At 45.1% G+C, this 20,224-nt stretch overlaps 1 protein-coding gene across 3 annotated transcripts in view; it reads left to right on the plus strand.

Moving 5' to 3' along the window:
- Positions 1-20,224, plus strand: part of LOC112117185 (septin-7) — a 140,037-nt gene that overhangs the window by 94,566 nt on the left and 25,247 nt on the right. For all 3 annotated transcript variants that reach the window (XM_026663456.2, XM_026663455.2, XM_026663454.2), the window contains exons 5-8: positions 1,688-1,788; positions 2,598-2,732; positions 14,779-14,896; positions 16,617-16,709. In XM_026663456.2, coding sequence (XP_026519241.1) covers positions 1,688-1,788; positions 2,598-2,732; positions 14,779-14,896; positions 16,617-16,709 — 447 coding nt within the window. The remainder of the gene's footprint in view (positions 1-1,687; positions 1,789-2,597; positions 2,733-14,778; positions 14,897-16,616; positions 16,710-20,224) is intronic.

Consider the following 20,224-nt stretch of genomic DNA (forward strand, 5'->3'; position numbering starts at 1 on the left):
TCACTGGAAAGTTGTCATAAGAACAAAAATTGAAAGGGCCCCAGACTAGGGAGTATTTTATACAGAAAACAGATATATAGGAATAGTGTTCTAAAACTGTAGCTTGTGTTTGCTCACTCAAATGAACATGACTGGAGGGCTGCATGGTTTACAAGATTGGTAATAAAGTACAGAGCTTCTTAACGTTAGGACATCTCTTTGAGTCTAGGTCTAGGAAACGGTCATTTAACTTGCTAGATCTTAATTGGTTGTCTTAGTCAACAGCAGGAAAACCACCACCAAGCTTCTTGGCTGTTTGAAAGGCTAAAGAGTTAATGTGCATGGAAAAGCTTTCATTCCTAGAGTTAGTCATTGATGTTTACATAGCTAAATAAGTCCTGGAGCAGAGTCCTGCTAGCCATGCTACTCAATGAGGTACGGAACATTACACTTTGGAAAGTGCTGTGCATATTATGTGCATTCCTTCAGTTGCCACCTTAAGGTGGCAGAGGATTGAACAGTGCTGCTACATTCTTGAAATATGATTGCTGCCCCAAGGAAGGGTGGTTGTGAGGACTTGAGCCTCTCATATCTCCTTTCTACCATAGTGTAGAAAAACAATCTGCATAGACTACTGCAATAGACAGAAACAAAGACCAGAATTAATAATCTTGTTTCCTTTGGTTTTGTCTAACCCTAATAAGCCTTCATGAAAAAGGGGGGTCACATTTTAGCTTCAAATTTAATGCAAAGTTGGTGGCTCGTACCAATAACCTCATGGTGGGATGAGGGACTTCGCGTACATAACCCAAACCTGATTGGATGATATTGTAGAACAGATATTGGCAAAACTAGCTCCAGCTGGGTTTTTAAAAAGCTATATATGTTGTCTCTGCCCAAGAAACCAACACTTAATGTTGGCAATCTTGCTAACTATTCATAAGAATCAATATATGTTTTTAAGGAAAGGAGAGAGGAGGAGCTTATTTGCTTTTAAAACTGAAAAATAAAATCATTTATAGTGGAAGACTGTGTTCTGGGACTGATTTTTACCAAACACTAAATTTTCTAAAACAATTATATTTTTAAACAAAATGTATAGAAATAGTAGATTTCAGGATTTACTCACCTTTTAAAAAAGTATAGTCACTTCCTTTAAAGGGAGTAAAGTGGAGTAATTTCTCTTAGTATGATCTTCCACATGTATGGATGTAAGAATACGTATACTGAGTTGCAACAAGATGTAGTATGGACTGTGCAAGCCTTGGGATCTTTTTGCTAAATTTCTATGAGTATTGGTCACTTTGCTTTTCTAATTAAGTGAGTTCTAAAACTGCATAAAATTGGAACTAATTAAAATAATGCTGCCAACCAATCAAAATATTGGATAATGCTATCAGCTAGTGAAAATATTAAGCTCCTCTTCACATACTTTACAAATAGATTTTCTAACTTTGATAGTATCCAATTTTCCTCACTTTGTCTTAAAGCTTAAATAAAAAGTCAGATGACAGACAGAATGAGTCTTTGCAGCTTCCATTTTGAACTGTAAAATTCCTCAAGTCTATAATTGTTGATGTATACTTTGTATTCTAATGGTTATCTAGACACAATGAGTCTGTGGGTTTTTTGCATTGAAATAAGTGACTTAAAATAATTGTTGTATTATAACTACTATATGAGAATTTAAATCCTTTTAATCTTATAGGTTGAACAGTCAAAAGTTTTAATCAAAGAAGGTGGTGTTCAGTTACTACTCACAATAGTTGACACACCAGGATTTGGAGATGCAGTGGATAATAGCAATTGGTAAGAAATTACTTTCTTATGATCTCCCAAAGTAAATTTGAATAATATTGTCCTTGTGATCATTTAGTATCAAAACTCATTTTAATGCCAATTTTTCTTTTAAATCATAAGGTTTACTTCTTTAAACTTTTATACATTTGTATTGGCAATTTCTCGATTAGCCAGAAATTTTATTTTAAAAGCTGGGTTGCCTATTGCCATTTTAATTTGATTAAAATGCTTTCAGCTTCTCTCTAACTAGCTCGAATGTGAACAGAATCTTCAGCCTTTTGTGCGTTATCAATGCTCCCAGGAAGCTGAAACTAATTATTTCTATGATGTCACAGGATTAGAATTCTTTGACATCCTGTAAAGAGTATTCCTTTAGTTACTGTTCGTAAGTGTTCAGTTTAATACTATTACAGTGCATAGATGTGTTTAAAGGGCTTTTCAGTGGACATGTGGACTGTTGTCTTAACGCTATGGTGCTATTTGTCTTTTTTTTTAAGAGTTGAATGGTCCTTTAAAATATTTAATCCTTTATTCTTTCCCTTTTACTAAGTTTTCTAGGATTTAGGAATGCGTTGGCTAACATTCAAGTTAAAAGTAGAGTTCTGTTATTTTAAAGTGGTTTAGAATATAATTTGTCCATCTCTCCTCCGACATTTAAATATCTCAGTATTTTTAAACTAGATACGCTAGCAATACTGTACATACACTAACTTTGCTGAAAACAGATAAACAGTATGTGTATCTCAGTAATTGATGTTTAATGCATATGCGATATGTATAACTGGTCTTACAGGTTTTTATTTATGTACACTCTGTAGTTGGCAGCCTGTTATTGACTACATTGACAGTAAGTTTGAAGACTACCTGAATGCAGAATCTCGTGTGAATCGACGTCAGATGCCAGATAATAGGGTGCAGTGTTGTTTATACTTCATTGCTCCTTCAGGACATGGGTTAGTATCTTAATATTTTAATGTGCGTTTCCCCCCCATTTCTATCTCAAATGCACTTTCAAACTTTGGCATTCCTAAAATATGCAAAATTCCAAGTCAGGATTATTCAATTTATAGACTGCAGGCTGTTTAATTTCATGGGGTAATTTAATTTGGCTTGTCAAACACTAACAAACCAGATTTGTAATAAATCAGAATACCAAGAAATAAGATTAGTTACGAAGAAAAAAATTGTCAGTTTATCCCATTTTGTGAACATTCGTATGTTTTTCATTCCCCTAATGCCATTCTGTCTGTATTATCACACAATTTATTAAACATTTTAACTGTAGAAGATGCTCCCAGAACTCAGCCAACAAATTTTCAACTTTCTTTGAACTCAAATGATAACTCAAAAGGGAGGGGAAATGTACCTATATATTCAAGTGGTTCATATTTGCCATAAATTCATACTGGGACTTAGCATGGCTTTTGTTCAGTGAGTTGAAAACTCCTAATACTGAAATTCTACTTTAATTCACAGATTTCACTATTATGCAAACTTTCATCCACTCCATCTCACTTTTAACTTGGTCAGACTTCTCTCTACTGGGGGAGAGAGAAAATTGCACTTTTGGAGTACTTGATCTTGGGCCATGTTAATCTGAAATTGGAGGTGTACAGCAATTTATTGTGGTATTACAACTTTGATTAATTTGTGAGTGACTTTCTCTGCTTGTTACATTTGTATTTTAAACTAGAAATGGAAAGCAAGGGTCACCCTGCAAAGTAGTAAACCAAGGCTGGTGGAAGCCAGGGTAGGGCTGTAGATAGGCTGCTGGGATCAGAGCTCCTGAACCAGTGCTGTCTAGCACACAGATACTCAGGGTGTGACCTGCATACTGGCAGGCTGGTTGTGAGTAGCTTAGATTGGAAGCTCCAATAGTAAAGCATTGTGAGGTACCCATGGTTACGGGGCAGGGAGTGACACAGCCCCTCACTGGTCTGGATTGCACCCCAGAATCTGACTGCCCCAAAATACCAACTGAATCAAGAAGACTTAAGTGTACTCAAGGAATATAAAGTGACTGAGGTTTATTTACTATTTTTTCCCCTTTTTTTATTTATTTTAAGGATATTGCTTTGTCTATAAAGAATATTACTCACTTCCTACTGGTTCTTCTTCGAGTGCTTGTTCACGTCCATTCCACATTAGGTGTGCGCGCGCCGCGTGCACGAATCGTCGGAAGTTTTTTCCCTCAGCGGCTCCCGTCGGGCCCGCAGGGTCCCCCTTCCCGCCAGAGCGGCGCCCCGCCCTCGCGTATATATATCCCTGCAGGCCCGACCCTCCCTCAGTTCCGTTGGAACAACTCTGTCTCTCGCCTGAGAGTGTCCCTTAGCATAGCCATTAGCAGTAGTTAGCAGTTCATAATTACAGTTAAGAGTTTTAGTGTTAAGTAGTTGTTTAGTTCTTCTAAGGACCAAAATCACTTGGTGATAGGGGTTTGGTCAACCCCGGCACCGGCCCTGGGCGGCGGGGCATGCCGCACGCCCAAGGCTTTAAGGCGTGTGCCGCGTGCCGCAGGCCTATGCCAGTGAGCGACCCGCACGAGTCGTGTCTCCGTTGCCTCGGGGAAGCTCACCAAAAGGAGCGCTGTAAAATTTGTAAGGCCTTCAAGCCCAGAACCAAGAAAGAGAGGGAATTTCGCCTTAGACAGCTCCTCATGGAGGCGGCATTACAGCCCTCCTCTTCCGCGGCACCGTCCGCTTCGGTGTGGAGCGCCCCGGCATCGGTCCGCGACCCGACACCGGCGGCGCAGACTAAGCCCACGGCACCGCCAAGGCGGGAACATGCCCGGCACCGATCTTCTTCGCCGGCCAAGGCAAAGGGCCAGCCTAAGGCCCGGGGACGCTCCCCTCATAAGAAGGCGGCACCGGCGAAGCCCGCAAGTGCGGCCAAGGCCGTAACGGCCCCGGTACAGGTCCCGGCACCAGTGGCTCCGGCGCCGAAGGGCCCGTCGAGCCCCGGGACGAGCGCGTCGAGCGCGGAGGATGGGCTGGAGGAACTGTTGGAACAGCCCTCCACCCCGGACACATTTGAGGCGGCAAAGGACCTCATCGAATTGTCCTCCGAAAGCACACTCCGCGCTGCAGACATTCCGCCGCGGCTGCCATCCAAGGGCAAACCGGCGATGATGCGCCCGTCGCGGTCGCCATCTCGGCACCGTTCACGGCGCCGGTCCCGGTCGAGCTCCGCCTCGGTGGACTCCCGGCTTCCCGCCGCACAACGGGCCGCGAAACAGTCAGGGCCCGATGCGAGCGTGGCACCGCCTCAGCAACCCGGCTCGAGCAGGCGCCGGGACGCTTCGATGGCGAGACTCCCAAGACCACCCTCCCGCAGCCGCTCCCGGTCCCGCGGTCAACGGTACCGTTCCCGGTCCAGATCGACACGCCGGTACTCACGGTCCCGGTCCAGACGGCACCGCTCCCCGACACCGGACCGGCACCGCCCCACGGCACCGCCATGGCCCTCTAGGTCACCGTCCCTAGCGTCGGAAGAGGACTCGGGCCTTTCCAGATATGGCCGCAGAGGGCATGCCGCTAGAGAACACGAGGCCTCTTGGCAACCACATTGGACCCATCCTGGGCAGTGGCCATTCTGGACACCGTGGGCCTATCATCAGCAAGGCCCTCCATCCAGGACTTCGAGGTCGGGTCCCTCAGGAGACCGATCCCGCTCCCCACGGTGCCGCCCTACCTCCCGTGCGGAGGCCACGGTCTCCAGACCACCGGATGCAGAGAGGGCGGACTCGGCACCGAGCTCGGCACCGTCCCTGACTCGGGACAGGGGGCGCACCCCGGAGGGACGCCCCACCGAGGAGGAGATACAGGAGGACGAGGAAGCTCAGAAGGCCATGACCTCCTCCTCCTCGCCGGACGAGGCCGTGGCGGGCACGACAGTATCCGGCCCTCCCCCTATTGACCACCGGGCTCACCAGGACTTGCTCCGCCGGGTGGCCCTTAATTTGGGTCTACAAGCAGAGGAGACGGTTGAGCAGGAGGATCCGATGGTGGACATTCTGAGCCCAGAGGGTCCCTCCAGGGTCGCGCTCCCGCTTATAAAAACGGTCCAGGCAAACTATAAGACCGTATGGCAAACGCCAGCCTCCTCTGCGCCAACCGCAAAAGGCGTAGAACGGAAGTACTTTGCCCCGTCCAAAGGGTTTGACTTTCTCTTCTCCCACCCGACCCCATGTTCGCTGGTCGTCTCGGCGGTTAATGAACGGGAAAGGCATGGCCAACAGGCCCCGGCACCCAAGGCCAAGGAGGCAAAACGACTAGACCTTTTTGGCAGGAAGGTCTATTCGTCCGGGGGCCTCCAATTGCGGATAGCAAATCAGCAAGCGATCCTAAATAGACATAACTTTAACTCATGGGCTTCGGTGTCCAAGTTCAAAGAGGCCTTGCCTCAGGGTTCACAACCTGAGTTCGCGGCGCTAGTGGACGAGGGGAAGGCGGTAGCCAAAACGTCGTTACAGGCCTCACTTGACTCTGCCAACGCAGCCGCTAGAACAATTGCGTCGGGCGTAGTGATGAGACGTTCTGCATGGCTGCAATCCTCGGGCCTTCCCCCGGAGGTGCAAAATACCCTCCAAGACTTGCCGTTTGAGGGTACGGGTCTTTTCTCAGAGCAGACTGACGCCAGGCTACACAGCCTCAAGGACTCTCGGGCTACCCTTAAGTCCTTGGGGATGCACACCCCTGTGACACAGAGGAAGCCGTTCAAGCCCCAACCTCCTCAGAGGCAGTATCATCCTCGTCAGGAACCATACCGTAGACGGGGCAGGGACAATAGACGTAGGCGCAACAATACGCCTAGCCAAGGCCAAAACCAGGGCCAAAACAAGACGCAGCCGGGAAATAAACAAGGATTTTGAAGCTGCGATCGAGGACAGCGTACCCATCCCTTCTCCGGATCCACCCCTGGGTTTCAGGGACCGCCTGTCCCATTTTTCCCGTGCCTGGTCTCATATAACATCAGACCGCTGGGTCCTGCGCACGGTGGAATCAGGTTACACCCTCCAGTTCTCCTCGCCCCCTCCCTCCCACCCACCACCCCCGTCCCTCTTCAGGGACCCCTCTCACGAGCAACTCCTCATACAGGAGGTACAAACCCTCCTCGAGGCGGGGGCGGTGGAGGAGGTTCCTCTGGACTTCAGAGGAAGAGGGTTCTATTCCAGATACTTCCTCATCCCCAAAGCCAAAGGGGGCCTCCGTCCTATCCTGGATCTCCGCAAGCTGAACCAGTACTTGCAGAAGCCACGATTCCGTATGGTCTCCCTTGGTACCATCATCCCTTCCCTGGATCCGGGGGATTGGTACGCTGCCCTCGATATGAAAGACGCTTATTTTCACATTGCCATTCGCCGAGCTCATCGGCGTTTCCTACGCTTCACTGTCCAACAGCGCCATTTCCAGTTCACGGTCTTGCCCTTCGGCCTTGCAACAGCCCCACGTGTCTTCACGAAATGCATGTCGGTGGTAGCCGCCTTTCTTCGAAAAAGACGGATGCGCGTCTACCCGTACCTGGACGATTGGCTCCTGGCGGGCCGGTCGGAGGCAGAGGTCCGCGCCCATGTGACGCTGGCATTGCAAGTATTCCGGGAACTCGGGCTGTTGGTCAATGTGCCCAAGTCATCGCTAATCCCCACACAGAGGCTGGATTTCATAGGGGCAACCCTGGACTCGGTAGAGGCACGGGCAAGTCTTCCCGTATCCCGATTCCTGGCTATCAAGGAGGCCGTAACCTCCGTTCAGCGATTCCCGACGACCACAGCCAGATGTTGCCTGCAACTCCTGGGTCACATGGCAGCGTGCACGCACGTAGTCGGGCTCGCCCGTCTCCGGCTCCGACCGCTGCAGCTATGGTTGGCTCAGGCATATCGCCCCAACAGAGACCCCTTGGACATGGTCGTCACAGTCCCGGCTCGGGTATCGGATGCCCTCAGTTGGTGGCTCAACCAGCAGCAGGTTTGCGCAGGGGTCCCATTCACCGCCCCACAACCGACTCTGACGCTAGTGACAGACGCGTCGGACCTGGGTTGGGGTGCGCACCTAGGGGACCAGCGCACTCAGGGCTTGTGGTCCAGGGAGGAGCGGCTGCTCCACATCAACCTAAAGGAGCTGAGAGCGGTTCGCCTCGCCTGCCAGACCTTTCACGCCACCATAAAAGGACACAGCGTGTCAGTTCTGACAGACAACACTACCGCGATGTTTTACATAAACAAGCAGGGCGGGTCCCGGTCCTCTCCCCTCTGCCGCGAGGCTCTCCTCCTCTGGGACTTCTGCATAGCCCATTCAGTACAACTTCGGGCGGCGTATCTTCCCGGGGTCCAGAACGGGCTGGCGGACCGCCTCAGTCGGTCCTACCTCAGGCACGAGTGGCGGCTGAGACGGGACGTCCTCCGGTCCATTTTCCTGAGGTGGGGGTTTCCCCAGGTAGATTTATTTGCCAGCAAAGACAACAGTCAGTGCCCGCAATTCTGCTCGTTTCAGGGTCACAGCCCAGGCTCAGTGGCAGACGCCTTTGCTATCCCATGGGGCGGGAGCCTGAAGTACGCCTTTCCCCCGTTCCCACTCATTCACAAGGTCCTCCTGAAGGTCCGCAGGGACAGGGCGACAGTCATCCTAATCGCCCCGGCGTGGCCACGCCAACACTGGTTCACAACTCTGGTGGAACTCTCCGTGACCTCTCCGGTGGCCCTTCCCCTACATCACGACCTCATCACTCAGGATCGAGGTCACCTACTCCACCCGAACCTGTCAGCGCTACATCTCACGGCATGGCTACTCTCTGGCTAAGTGGGGTGGAGCACAGGTGTTCACACGAGGTTCAGCAAATCCTACTTGGTAGTAGGAAACCCTCCACGAGGGCAGCCTACCTGGCTAAGTGGAAGCGCTTCTCCTTGTGGTGTGCGCCTCACCACTCGCAGCCTTTGCAGGCCTCGATACCTCTGATCCTCGACTACTTGCTGCACCTCAAGCGTCAAGGCCTCGCCCCCGCTTCTATTAAGGTGCATCTGGCCGCCATTTCGGCGTTCCACCCTGGAGAATCGGGCAGATCCGTATTCTCCAACCCCACGGTGGTCCGTTTCCTCAAGGGTCTGGAGCGGGTGTTCCCCTACTCGCGCCCTCCTATTCCCCCGTGGAACCTCAATCTGGTTCTCACAAAACTTATGGGGCCGCCCTTTGAACCCCTGGCCTCTTGCTCCCTCACGCACCTTTCATGGAAGGTCGCGTTCCTTGTGGCCATTACCTCGGCTAGGAGAGTGTCCGAGTTGAGGGCCCTCACCTCGGAGCCCCCTTATACCATCTTTTACAAAGACAAGGTGCAGCTTAGGCCTCACCCTAAATTCTTCCCGAAGGTGGTTTCGAATTTTCACATGGGACAGGACATTTGTTTACCAGTATTCTTCCCTAAGCCCCATACGGACCCGAGCCATCGCAGCCTGCACACCCTGGATGTTCGACGGGCATTGGCCTTTTATCTGGACCGTACCCGACCTTTCCGTAAGTCGTCTCAGCTGTTCATGGCCATTGCGGAGCGCATGAAGGGCCAACCGATTTCTACGCAACGCCTGTCGGCGTGGATAGTGCACTGCATACGTACATGCTACGAGCTCGCCAACACGCCTGCTCCTCAGATCAGGGCTCACTCCACTAGAGCCCAGGCGTCCTCGACGGCCTTCTTGGCACAGGTCCCGCTCCAGGAGATCTGCAAGGCAGCCACCTGGTCGTCGGTGCATACCTTCACAGCACACTACGCGATCCACCATCAGACTAGAGATGATGCAGTGGTAGGCAAGGCGGTGCTGCAATCAATTATTCCTTGACTCCTACCCTCCTCCAACGGTAAGCTTGCGAGTCACCTAATGTGGAATGGACGTGAACAAGCACTCGAAGAAGAAAAGACGGTTACTTACCTTCTGTAACTGTTGTTCTTCGAGATGTGTTGTTCACGTCCATTCCACTTCCCACCCTCCTTCCCCTCTGTCGGAGTCACCGGCAAGAAGGAACTGAGGGAGGGTCGGGCCTGCAGGGATATATATACGCGAGGGCGGGGCGCCGCTCTGGCGGGAAGGGGGACCCTGCGGGCCCGACGGGAGCCGCTGAGGGAAAAAAGTTCCGACGATTCGTGCACGCGGCGCGCGCACACCTAATGTGGAATGGACGTGAACAACACATCTCGAAGAACAACAGTTACAGAAGGTAAGTAACCGTCTTTTTTTTATGGTGTTACATGGTCTGATCTTGTTTCCTGGGCTCACTGTGGCCTATATAATTGTCATTGTCAAGTGAAACAAATCTGTCTGTCTATTCTGAATAAAACAAAACGCCATTTACAATGGGTAAAAATATGTGTAGAGCAGGTATCTTTTCTTTGCTCTCTTCGTTTTAAAATTCTTAAGTATTTTCATTAAATAAAAATTGTATGTACATGAAAAATAATCACATTAAATCCAGAAAGACTGCCCCAACTGCTGAAAAATAAACACAGGGACAGCAAGCTCCTTTCACCTGAAGACCACGCACACCCTCAGCAATAGCTTGAGAAATTAAGTGAACCCAATGGCATGCCCAGTAGATTAACAAACTGGGGTGTAGTAGTCACCCAGAATTGGGATTGAGTTCCAGGATTGGATCTCTCATGGAAAACTCCCTGGCATCATTCACTCCCTTTTCATTTATGAATTGGATTTCTCATGGAAAACTCCCTGGAATTATCCACTCCCTTTTTATTTGAGGCTGTTAGCTCCAGTATTTCTGTTTACAACAGCCGATGACATTGTGAAATACCTCTCTGCTTCAGTATATTGTCCCCTCAGTTTTGTGTTAAATTTTGAAGCTTTTGGCCTGGACATGCTAAAATGGGCTCACATCGCCATGTTTGTGATTTTTCTTAACAAACTAATATGCATTGTTTTTGATGCTTAATGGAAGTTTTGATTTTTTTAACTATAGTTGAAAAGCTAACACTTAATTCCACATATACAGTAGCTAGTGCTAAGTACCTTTCCATGAGAGTTTATTGGATTACAGCTTTAAATCCTTATAAATATTATTTAAAGAAATTCAGGTGCATGTAGTATTTTAAAATTTTTTAGCCTTTGCCAGCCCGTCTGGGTTCGATAGCACCGAATAAATGAGATTCCAGCATTTGTCCATGGGAACAAACAATTTCTATTTTTCATAGATTTTAAAAATACAAGATGAGTTGAAATGTACACAGCCTTTTGCTGATTTGAATCCAGTTTCCCAGCTGCTTAAGTGAAATAAACTGAATAAATCCACTCACGGTGGACTCTTCATGCAATTGCCAGTCTTGTTAATTGTCTTGGCCCTTCAGATAACTTAATCAGCATGGAAGCTGAACAGAATTCTCAGCCTTTGTCCTCTAGACCAGGATTGGGTTGTTTTGGTGGAAGCGGAAGCTTGTGTCGCCCTTGCTAATGTAGTATCCATTCAGTGTATAACACTAATTTTCCAGTTCTGACAATCTGTCCTGAACAGTCCTGTACTAAATTCAAGTGTGGGGGAGAAATTTAAATGAGAGGTTAGTATAAATATAAACAAAGTCAAATCTGTTGACAGTGGCTTGATCTAATCCCAGTATAAACTTTTTTTTATAATGTAACTTTTTATTGAAGTCATATCTGTACATGTTATAAATCAGAGCAGCATGTTTCCAAGATACAATCTTAGAGTATTAGTCTTGGTGTATTAGTCTTGGAGGTCTAGGTGTTTTGTCATAATGCCTCACCTCTGTATTTGTCAAATACATCTTACATTTAAAATATTAGAATATCAAGCACAGAATGTAAGAAATAAATGAAAGTAACAAACTTTATTCCCTATTGATACCCAAATTGGTATTCTACTTTATCGAACAATCATTTAGGTGAAGAATGTGCCACTGTACTGTTGACAGTTGACACTCAAAGTTCTTCGTTCTTTTCAGAGTATTGAATTAAATGTAGGTCAGTTTCAGTTTAAATTGGGAAACATTGTAACTGTAGAGTACATTTTAATTTAACCTTGCAATTTGTACTCTGTTCCAAATAAATAAGAGGAGAGAACTATTCAGGTGGCCTAGTGTTATCATTATTGGCAGGCAAGAGAACAGACTCTGAATTTGAGCTATTTTTCTCTAGCCTAAAGGGGGTTGACAGCACTGCTAGGTATCTCTTGGGGAAGGGGAGATAGATTCACTTCCGTTGCTCTCTTATCAAACTTAGCCCTTACACCAGAGGTCCCCAAACTATGGGCAGCGTGGAGGAACATTTCGGTGGGGTGGCGGGGTCTGGGCTAGCCCCCGTGGGGGGCAGCGAGGGAGCACAACCCAGCCCCTCTCTGCTCCCAGCTCTGCTCTGGCCGTGGCCCCAGCTCTGCACCCGGCCCCAGCCTTGGCCCCTAACCAGCTCCATAACCATCCCCACTCCCAGCCTTGACCCCTGATTGCGGCCCAGTTGAGGCTTTGCCCCCGCTCCCAGCCCCTGGCCACAGTTCTGTTCCTAGCCCTGGCCCCAGACCTGACCCCAGCTCTGGCCCCAGCCTGTCCCCCCTTAACCCTGTCCATGTTCTCCCACCTATCCTCCAGAAGAGCCGTGCCCCCTGCCCTTGACTCCAGCTTCAGTGGGGGAGGGTCGGACAAGCGTAGGGGGGGCGTGACCCTGAAAAGTTTGGGAACCTCTGCCTTAGACTATAGGGGTGGTCTTGACAAGTTCTGAATGGAGGTCAGGTCCATGAGAAACTGCTGCACCATGAAGTTTATTTGTACAGACGCTCCCCAGGTTACGCAAGACCTGACTTACGCAAATTTTTCGCATTTACGGAAAAAATTCCATAAACCAGAAATAGGATTTTGGAGTTGCGGAAATTTTTGCATATTATATGGGTATACGTTTCCAACTTACACAAAATTCGAGTTACGCAAGGCTTTCCGGAACAGAACGATTGCATAAGTCGGGGGGCATCTGTATAGAGATAGGAAATTGGCTTTCTTTTCAGACCATGTTCTTGATAGGTCCATCTAGCTCAGTATCCTGTCTTCTGACAGTGGCCAACACCAGAGGGAATGAACAGGTAATCATCAAGTGATCTATCCCATCGCCCATTCTGAGCTTCTAGCAAACAGAGGCTAGGAACACCATCCCTGCCCATCTTGGCTAATAGCCGTTGGTGGACCCTATCCTCCATGAATTTATCTAGTTCTTTTTTGAACCCTTTTATGGTCTTGGCCTTCACAACATTATCTGGCAAAGAGTTCCACAGGTTGACTGTGCATTGTGTGAAGAAATACTTCCCTTTGTTTGTTTTAAACCTGCTGCCTATTAATTTCATTTGGTGACTCCTAGTTCTTGTGTTATGAGAAGGAATAAATAATAGTTCCTTATTTACTTTCTCCACACCCGTCGTGATTTTATAGACCTCTATCATATCCCCCCTTAGTCATCTCTTTTCCAAGCTGAAAAGTCCTAGACTTATTAATCTCTCCTAATATGGATGCTGTTCCATACCCCTAATCATTTTTGTTGCTTTTTCTGAACCTTTCCTAATTCCAATATATCTTTTTTGAGATGTGGCAACCACAAAGGCTGATTTACTGCATGGAGAGTCATAATCTCAAGGGTTAGGAAGTTGAAAAAGTGTGCTTAACAAGGTTAACTGCTTCACGGTCAGCTGCATCTGAATTTTTCTCACATTATGGTGGTTCAAAACACTTAAGTGCTTTCACAACAAACTGTATTGGGAACGTTGGGTTGTTTCACAGGATTGATGGAAGGTTTAGGACTATCCAACAAATTATCTAATTGTGCATCGCGATGGTAGTCAACATTTAAGAAGTTTCAGAGTATTTAGATTATTTAGGTCTCTTGGTTTAAAGAATGGTGGGTGGTATTAATAAATTCCTGCCATAATTAAAATAGGAAAGAATGCATGAGAATAAAGTGTAGGGAGACTGCCAATTTTTAGGGCTCTGGGGAAAAACTTGGAGCTTTCGTACAACCGAACTGCTTTACCCTGAACAGACAGAAATGCTAGACAAAGTTAGGACACTTCAGACATGGTTCACATCTCCATCACTAACAAGATCATCTTTCTATGATTGTAATCTCGATAGTGATCTTACTATCAGGGATGGAGAAACAAATGAAAATGAATTTGATATCATCCTGGTGGATACCTGTCCACATTACATAATCATAGTTGGTGGTCTCCCTGTTTGAGGGGCCCAGGCTTGGATAAAACAAGGATATTTCTGAAGGTCACGTCTGAAGATCTTTGGTAGTGCTATGTCAAGAAGCTTGCTTTTTATTTTAGTCAGTGCTGTGGCTTCTCAGTCTGTCAGAAGAAATAACTTGAAAATTATTTTGTAAAGAATAAAATTGAACACTTTAAAACTGAGAGACCTGGAGTTCATGCTCCAGTTAATCACTCTTCTGTAGCATTATCAAGAAACCTATAGCCCACATTACTCATTTATATAAATGTGCAGTGGTATTCCACCTTCTTGTCTCCAGAACCTACTTTCAAGCATCAAATCATTAAAGTGAACAATATGCTATTGCTACTGTTAGAGACTTATGCAGTAACAAGTGCACTCATCCATTTTACTTCCAGTAAGTCAGCATTTCCAAAGTGCGGGCAGGACTGCCTGTCAGGTGCATATGAGCTGTACATTTAAAGAGGTTAGCCTTAAACATGACATGAGAGTTGAAGTGGATATAATTGATTGCATTTTCCTCAAGGAGGGGAGTTCCCAAAAGAATGGGGGATGGATCATTTGATGATTACCTGTTCTGTTCATTCCCTCTGCAGCACCTTGCATTGGCCACTGTCAGAAGACAGGATACTGGGCTAGATGGACCTTAAGTCTGACCCAGGACAGCTGTTCTTATGTTCTTAAGTTTGATAAATGCTGTGGAAAACAGAGCATATTTTTTTAGGGGATCTAATGTTCAGTGCTTAAAGAATTAAATTACAAGACCCTAATGCTGTTTTTCAGACTTAAGCCTTTGGATATTGAGTTTATGAAGCGCCTGCATGAAAAAGTCAATATCATTCCACTTATTGCCAAAGCAGACACACTTACACCTGAGGAATGCCAACAATTTAAAAAACAGGTGAGTTGAAAGATTAATATATATTTACAACATATCCTGATTTAGTGCTTTGGTTTCCATGCAATTAATTAATTTTAATTTTTCATACAGTTAAGATTAAACTTCAAAGCAGTACCTCAAAGCTGCAAAACTGAGTGTAACATATCACTAGTTTTGAATATATTGGTGGAACGATCTTATCCTTGGGGGAGAAATATTAAAAGTGCTGTGGGATTCTTGATGAGTGAAATATGTGTACTGAATTTGTGTCTTTAACAGTGAAAGCATGAAAAGGAGCTTTCAAAGTTGAGATAGTTATAGAACAAAGTGTGAAATGCCTGTTTTACCAGTCTCATTGGTTATATGGAAATGTTAACAAATTAAGTGCATGAAACCATCAAGACTAAAGAGGAGCAAGTAGCTAGCTAAAGGACGTTATATGTGACACTTAATCTGAAGCTGCTTATCAGAACTCCAGTATTTAAATTTTAAAGATAGTGATATTGTTGTAATATAGGTGTGGCTGCAAAATTGTTCTCATGTATTAGATTTGTAGAATAGGCTTAAGAGTCATCTCCTCGGTGGCTACAGAGTGAATCATCGCAGTGGCATAATTTGTTCTTTTGAGGGGAGTGGGAGGAGTGGGAAAGTGAAGAGGCAAATTAATTTTTTTTGTACTGTTTCTAGTGCAAGTTTCTAGAGGATCCAGCTTCTGAAAAGACAATTTTAATAAAATAGGTAGACAGCATGGTAAAAAATTGGGTTTGGGACTATAAAGGGAATGCCATTCCCACTCTCCATGGGAGAGCGGACATGAATTCCATTTTGAGATATTTCTGTCATGTAGAACTTCATATACAAAGATAGGAGGAAGGTGGCAGAATGTTGTTGCTTATTGTTAATAAGTATGCAGCTTGTTTAATATGTTGTATATTTTTGTTGCCATTCTTCAATTTTTTTCCTAAATCAGTCTCTTGAAAATAAAACCTTGCACTAGAGTTGCATACTAGAAACCTCTCTCAAGCTGCAAAATTATATACAAAACACTACATCCTCTAGCCACAGCAATGTCTGTTTTTAAATGATATAGCGCTTTCCTATTCCAAAATTCTGGACAACTGAAATCAGATTTATTAAAAATAACTTTCAAATAGGTAATTTAGAAATTAGGACAGTGAGAGTCTTAATTTTTAAGACACTCAGCTGCTCTTAAATTTTCACTAACATTTTCATTTTTGTTCTGTGCTTGCCACTGGAGTCAGTCCACCTGTCACAAATTCTGCTGAGAGGGACAGGCAGGTGACACTGCTTCAAGCAGTGCCAATTCAGCTGAGCTGGAGGTGAACAGAAGTAGGAGTGACAACAGTAACTACAGTAGGAACTTGTATTATTTAACTATGCTTGAAAATCATTCAAAATTTTGTGAAGAAAGTTTTATTGAAAGAACAGGTTATTTAGATTATGTGCAATAAATGGAAAATTCCACGGTTAAATTTCAGACAAGTTTCCAAAAATTAGGTTATTGGTGGATTTTCTGAGTATATTTCACCTATCTTTCACGTACACTAGCAATCATCTGAGGCATTAACTTCATTGCAAAAGTCAGTTTAAAAAGCAGAGAATTCCCCAATGCCAAATGGAGGGAGTAGAATGACCAGGTGACAGCAAGTAAATAATGCATGCTTCAGTAATAATTTTACTGATTGTTTGACTGTTAGTAATGCAATGTTTTCACTTTTAGATTATGAAAGAAATCCAAGAGCACAAAATTAAAATATACGAATTTCCAGAAACAGATGATGAAGAAGAAAATAAGCTGGTTAAAAAGATAAAGGTAGATCATTTTGCAACATACTGTTCACCAATAGATAATTTCCTTTCATCATAGGGGAGAGGGAAGATCTTACCCTTTTTGAGGGCTCCAAGACTAGCTGCTCCAAGAAGCTGTCATTAATGGTGTCTAGGAATTTTATCTCTGCATCCCATCCTGAGCCAACATGTTCTCAGACAACATGGGGATGGTTGAAAGTCACCATTATTGTTAGGTTTTCTGTTTTTGTAGCCTCTCTAATTTCCCTGTGCATTTCACAGTCACCGGTATAGTGATTGGTAGTATATTCCTACTACTATACTCTTCTTATTCAATCATAGAATTTCTATCCATAGAAATTCTGTGATAGTGTTTGATTCAATTAAGATATTTACTCTGCTGACTTTCACATATACTGCCACTTCCCAACCTACTCTGCCATTCCTATGTATTTTGTAGCCCGGTATTACTGTGTCCCATTGGTTATCATCATTGCACCAAGTTTCTGTGTTGCCTGTTATATCAATATTCTCATTTAATACCAGGCACTCAAGTTCACTCATCTTAGTATTTAGACTTCAACCATAGCATTTATAAATTTGTCAGTATTTAGTTGTCTGCCTTTATGTGATGTGATGGAATGGGACTTCTTTGTTTGACTGCTTCGCTTCTGTTCCTACCTGTATTTACCAAGTTATATCCTCTCCTCTTTATTAGAATATAGAGTATCCCCTTTAATAAATCCTCCACTACGGGATGTGTCTGTCTGAACTGTGTGCTCCTCTGCACCTGTGATCTTTCCCCCTGCCCTTAGTTTAAAAACACCTCTGTGACCTCTTACATTTTACATGCCAGCAATCTGGTTCTGTGGTGGTTTAGGTGTAGCCCATCTTTCCTATGTAGGCTCCTCCTTTCGCAAAAGATTCCCCAGGTCCTAATAAACCTAAATCTCTCCTCTGCACACCATAATCTCATCCGCTCATTGAGACCTTGCAGTTCAGCCTGTCTAAATGACTGTGTGTAGATCTGAAAGCGTTTCAGAGACTGCTACCAAGGAAGTCCTGGATTTTAATAACTCATCTAGCAGCCTAAGGCTATGTCTACACTAGAGAGCTTACAGTGTCACAGCTGTACTGATGCAGCTGCACTGCTGTAAGATCTCTTGTGTAGCTGCTCTGTGCTGACAGAGAGAGCCTTCCTGTCAACATAATCCACCCTCAGTGGATGACAGTAGCTCTGTCTGCAGGAGCAGCTCTCCCACTGACATAGTGCTGTGCACATTAGTGCTTATGCCAGCATAATTTATGTTGCTCAGAGCGGTGGAATATTCACACCTCTGAGCCACATAAATTTTGCTGACATAAGTGGTAGTTTAAATTTCCCTATGTCTACCCTATGTCATTGGTACCTACATGTACCATGACCACCAGCTCCTCCCCAGCACTGCACATAAGTGTATCTAAATGTCTCGAGATCTATAACCTTCACACTCATCAGGCAATTCACCATGCACTTCTCCTGGTCATCATAAACCCAACTATGTTTATAATAATCAAATCCCCCATTACTATTGCCTGTCTCTTCCTAATAACGGGGGTCCTCCCTCCCCTGGACAATCCTCTCGCACTGAGGATACCATGACATCATCTGGAACAAGGGTTCCAACTATGGGATCATTTCTCTCCACTCCAGCTTGATGTTCTCCTTCCTCAAGACTTTCATCCTCCTCAACAGCATAAGGGTTGTCAGTCTGGGATGGGACTGTTCTACTGTGTCCCGGAAAGTCTCGTCTGTGTACCACTTTGTCTCTCTGTGCCTTCAGTTCAGTCACTTTGGTTTCAAGAGCCTGTACTCTGTCTCTGAGGGACATGAGTTGCTTGCACCAAATGCACAAACATGCCACCTGCCCAGAAGGCAGGTAAACATACATGCTGCATTCAGTGCAATATACTGGATAGCCCCCGACTCAATTACTCGACTTCTGCCTGCATTATTTTTAATCGTGCAGGGTTTTGTTTGTTCTCTGTGTGTATATTTTTTTGCGTGGGCTGGTTATTGGCCTAAGTTAGAGAATATTTATTAGGTGTCTCTGGTTCTCGCACTCCCTCTCTAAACTCTCTCACAAAAGTCCCCTGTTCACTAGCTCATCTGGTCAATTACAAGCTGGCTTTTTAAACCCTCATTTTCCCTGAGTAAGCCCTGCCCCCTTGTCAAGGGATTCTAAGTATAAAAGAATGGCAGGCTAGAAACTTCTTAGGAAGCTCTCAGCCTAGGCTCAGCACACAGACCAAACTATAAACTTCAATCAAGCAGGCATATGGCAAGCAAGCACACAACGAACTCACCCCAAGGGTCACATAATCACTCCTCCTTCACCTGGAGAACACTCTCTCACTGAACTCCCCTGTTTGCTGCTCCGGTTTGCTAGCTCCTCTGCTTGTGAGCTGGCTTTTTAGACCCCTGTTCTCCCTAAATTAGCCCCACCCCCTTGTCAAGGGATGCTAAAGATAGTAGGGATCGAAGGATGATCTGGCTAGAGCCTTGTTAGGAAGCTCTTACCCTTGCTTAGCAGGCCACTAAACTCAGGCCCCATCCCCCCACAGATAGACCACACTAGAAACTTCATTCAAGCCTGCAGATGGCAATTTTGTTGTTGGAATTAATGACCTTTTTTGGAGATCGTTTTAATGAGCTTTTGAATAATCTTCGTTTAAAAGTAGGGCTGTCAAGTGATTTTAAAAAAATAATTGTGCTTTTAAACTATAATAGAATATCATTTATTTAAAATTTTTTGGATGTTTTCCACATTTTCAAATATATTGATTTCAATTTCAACACAGAATACAAAGTGTACAGTGCTCACTTTATTTTTTATTATAAATATTTGCACTGTAAAAAGAAAATAGTATTTTTCAATTCACTTAATACAAGTACTGTAGTGCAATCTCTTTATAATGAAAGTTGAACTTACAAATTTAGAATTATGCACAAAAATAACTGCATTCAAAAACAAAACAATGTAAAACTTTAGAGCCTACATGTCCACTCAGTCCTACTTCTTGTTCAGCCAATCGCTCAAACAAGTTAGTTTACATGTGCAGGAGACAATGCTACCCGCTTCTTGTTTACAATGTCACCTGAAAGTGACAACAGGCATTCTCATGGCACTGTCGTAGCCGGTGTCGCAAGAAATTGACATGCCAAATGCGCTAAAGATTCGTATGTCCCTTCATGCTTCAACCACCATTCCAGAGGACATGCGTCCATGCTCATGATACGAAGTGGTGCAGACTGACACATGTTCATTTTCTTAGTCCGAGTCAGATGCCACCAGCAGAAGGTTGATTTTTCTATTTTGGTGGTTCGGGTTCTGTAGTTTCCGCATAGGACTGTTGCTCTTTTAAGACTTCTGAAAGCATGCTCCACACCTCATCCCTCTCAGATTTTGGAAGGCACTTCTGATTCTTAAACCTTGGGTGAAGTGCTGTAGCTATCTTTTGACAAAATGCAAAGAAGGTACCAATGTGAGATTTCTAATC

Source organism: Terrapene carolina, unplaced genomic scaffold (genome assembly GCF_002925995.2).
Source record: "Terrapene carolina triunguis isolate 2854851 unplaced genomic scaffold, T_m_triunguis-2.0 Scaffold33715, whole genome shotgun sequence".
NCBI classification, from domain to species: domain Eukaryota; kingdom Metazoa; phylum Chordata; order Testudines; family Emydidae; genus Terrapene; species Terrapene triunguis.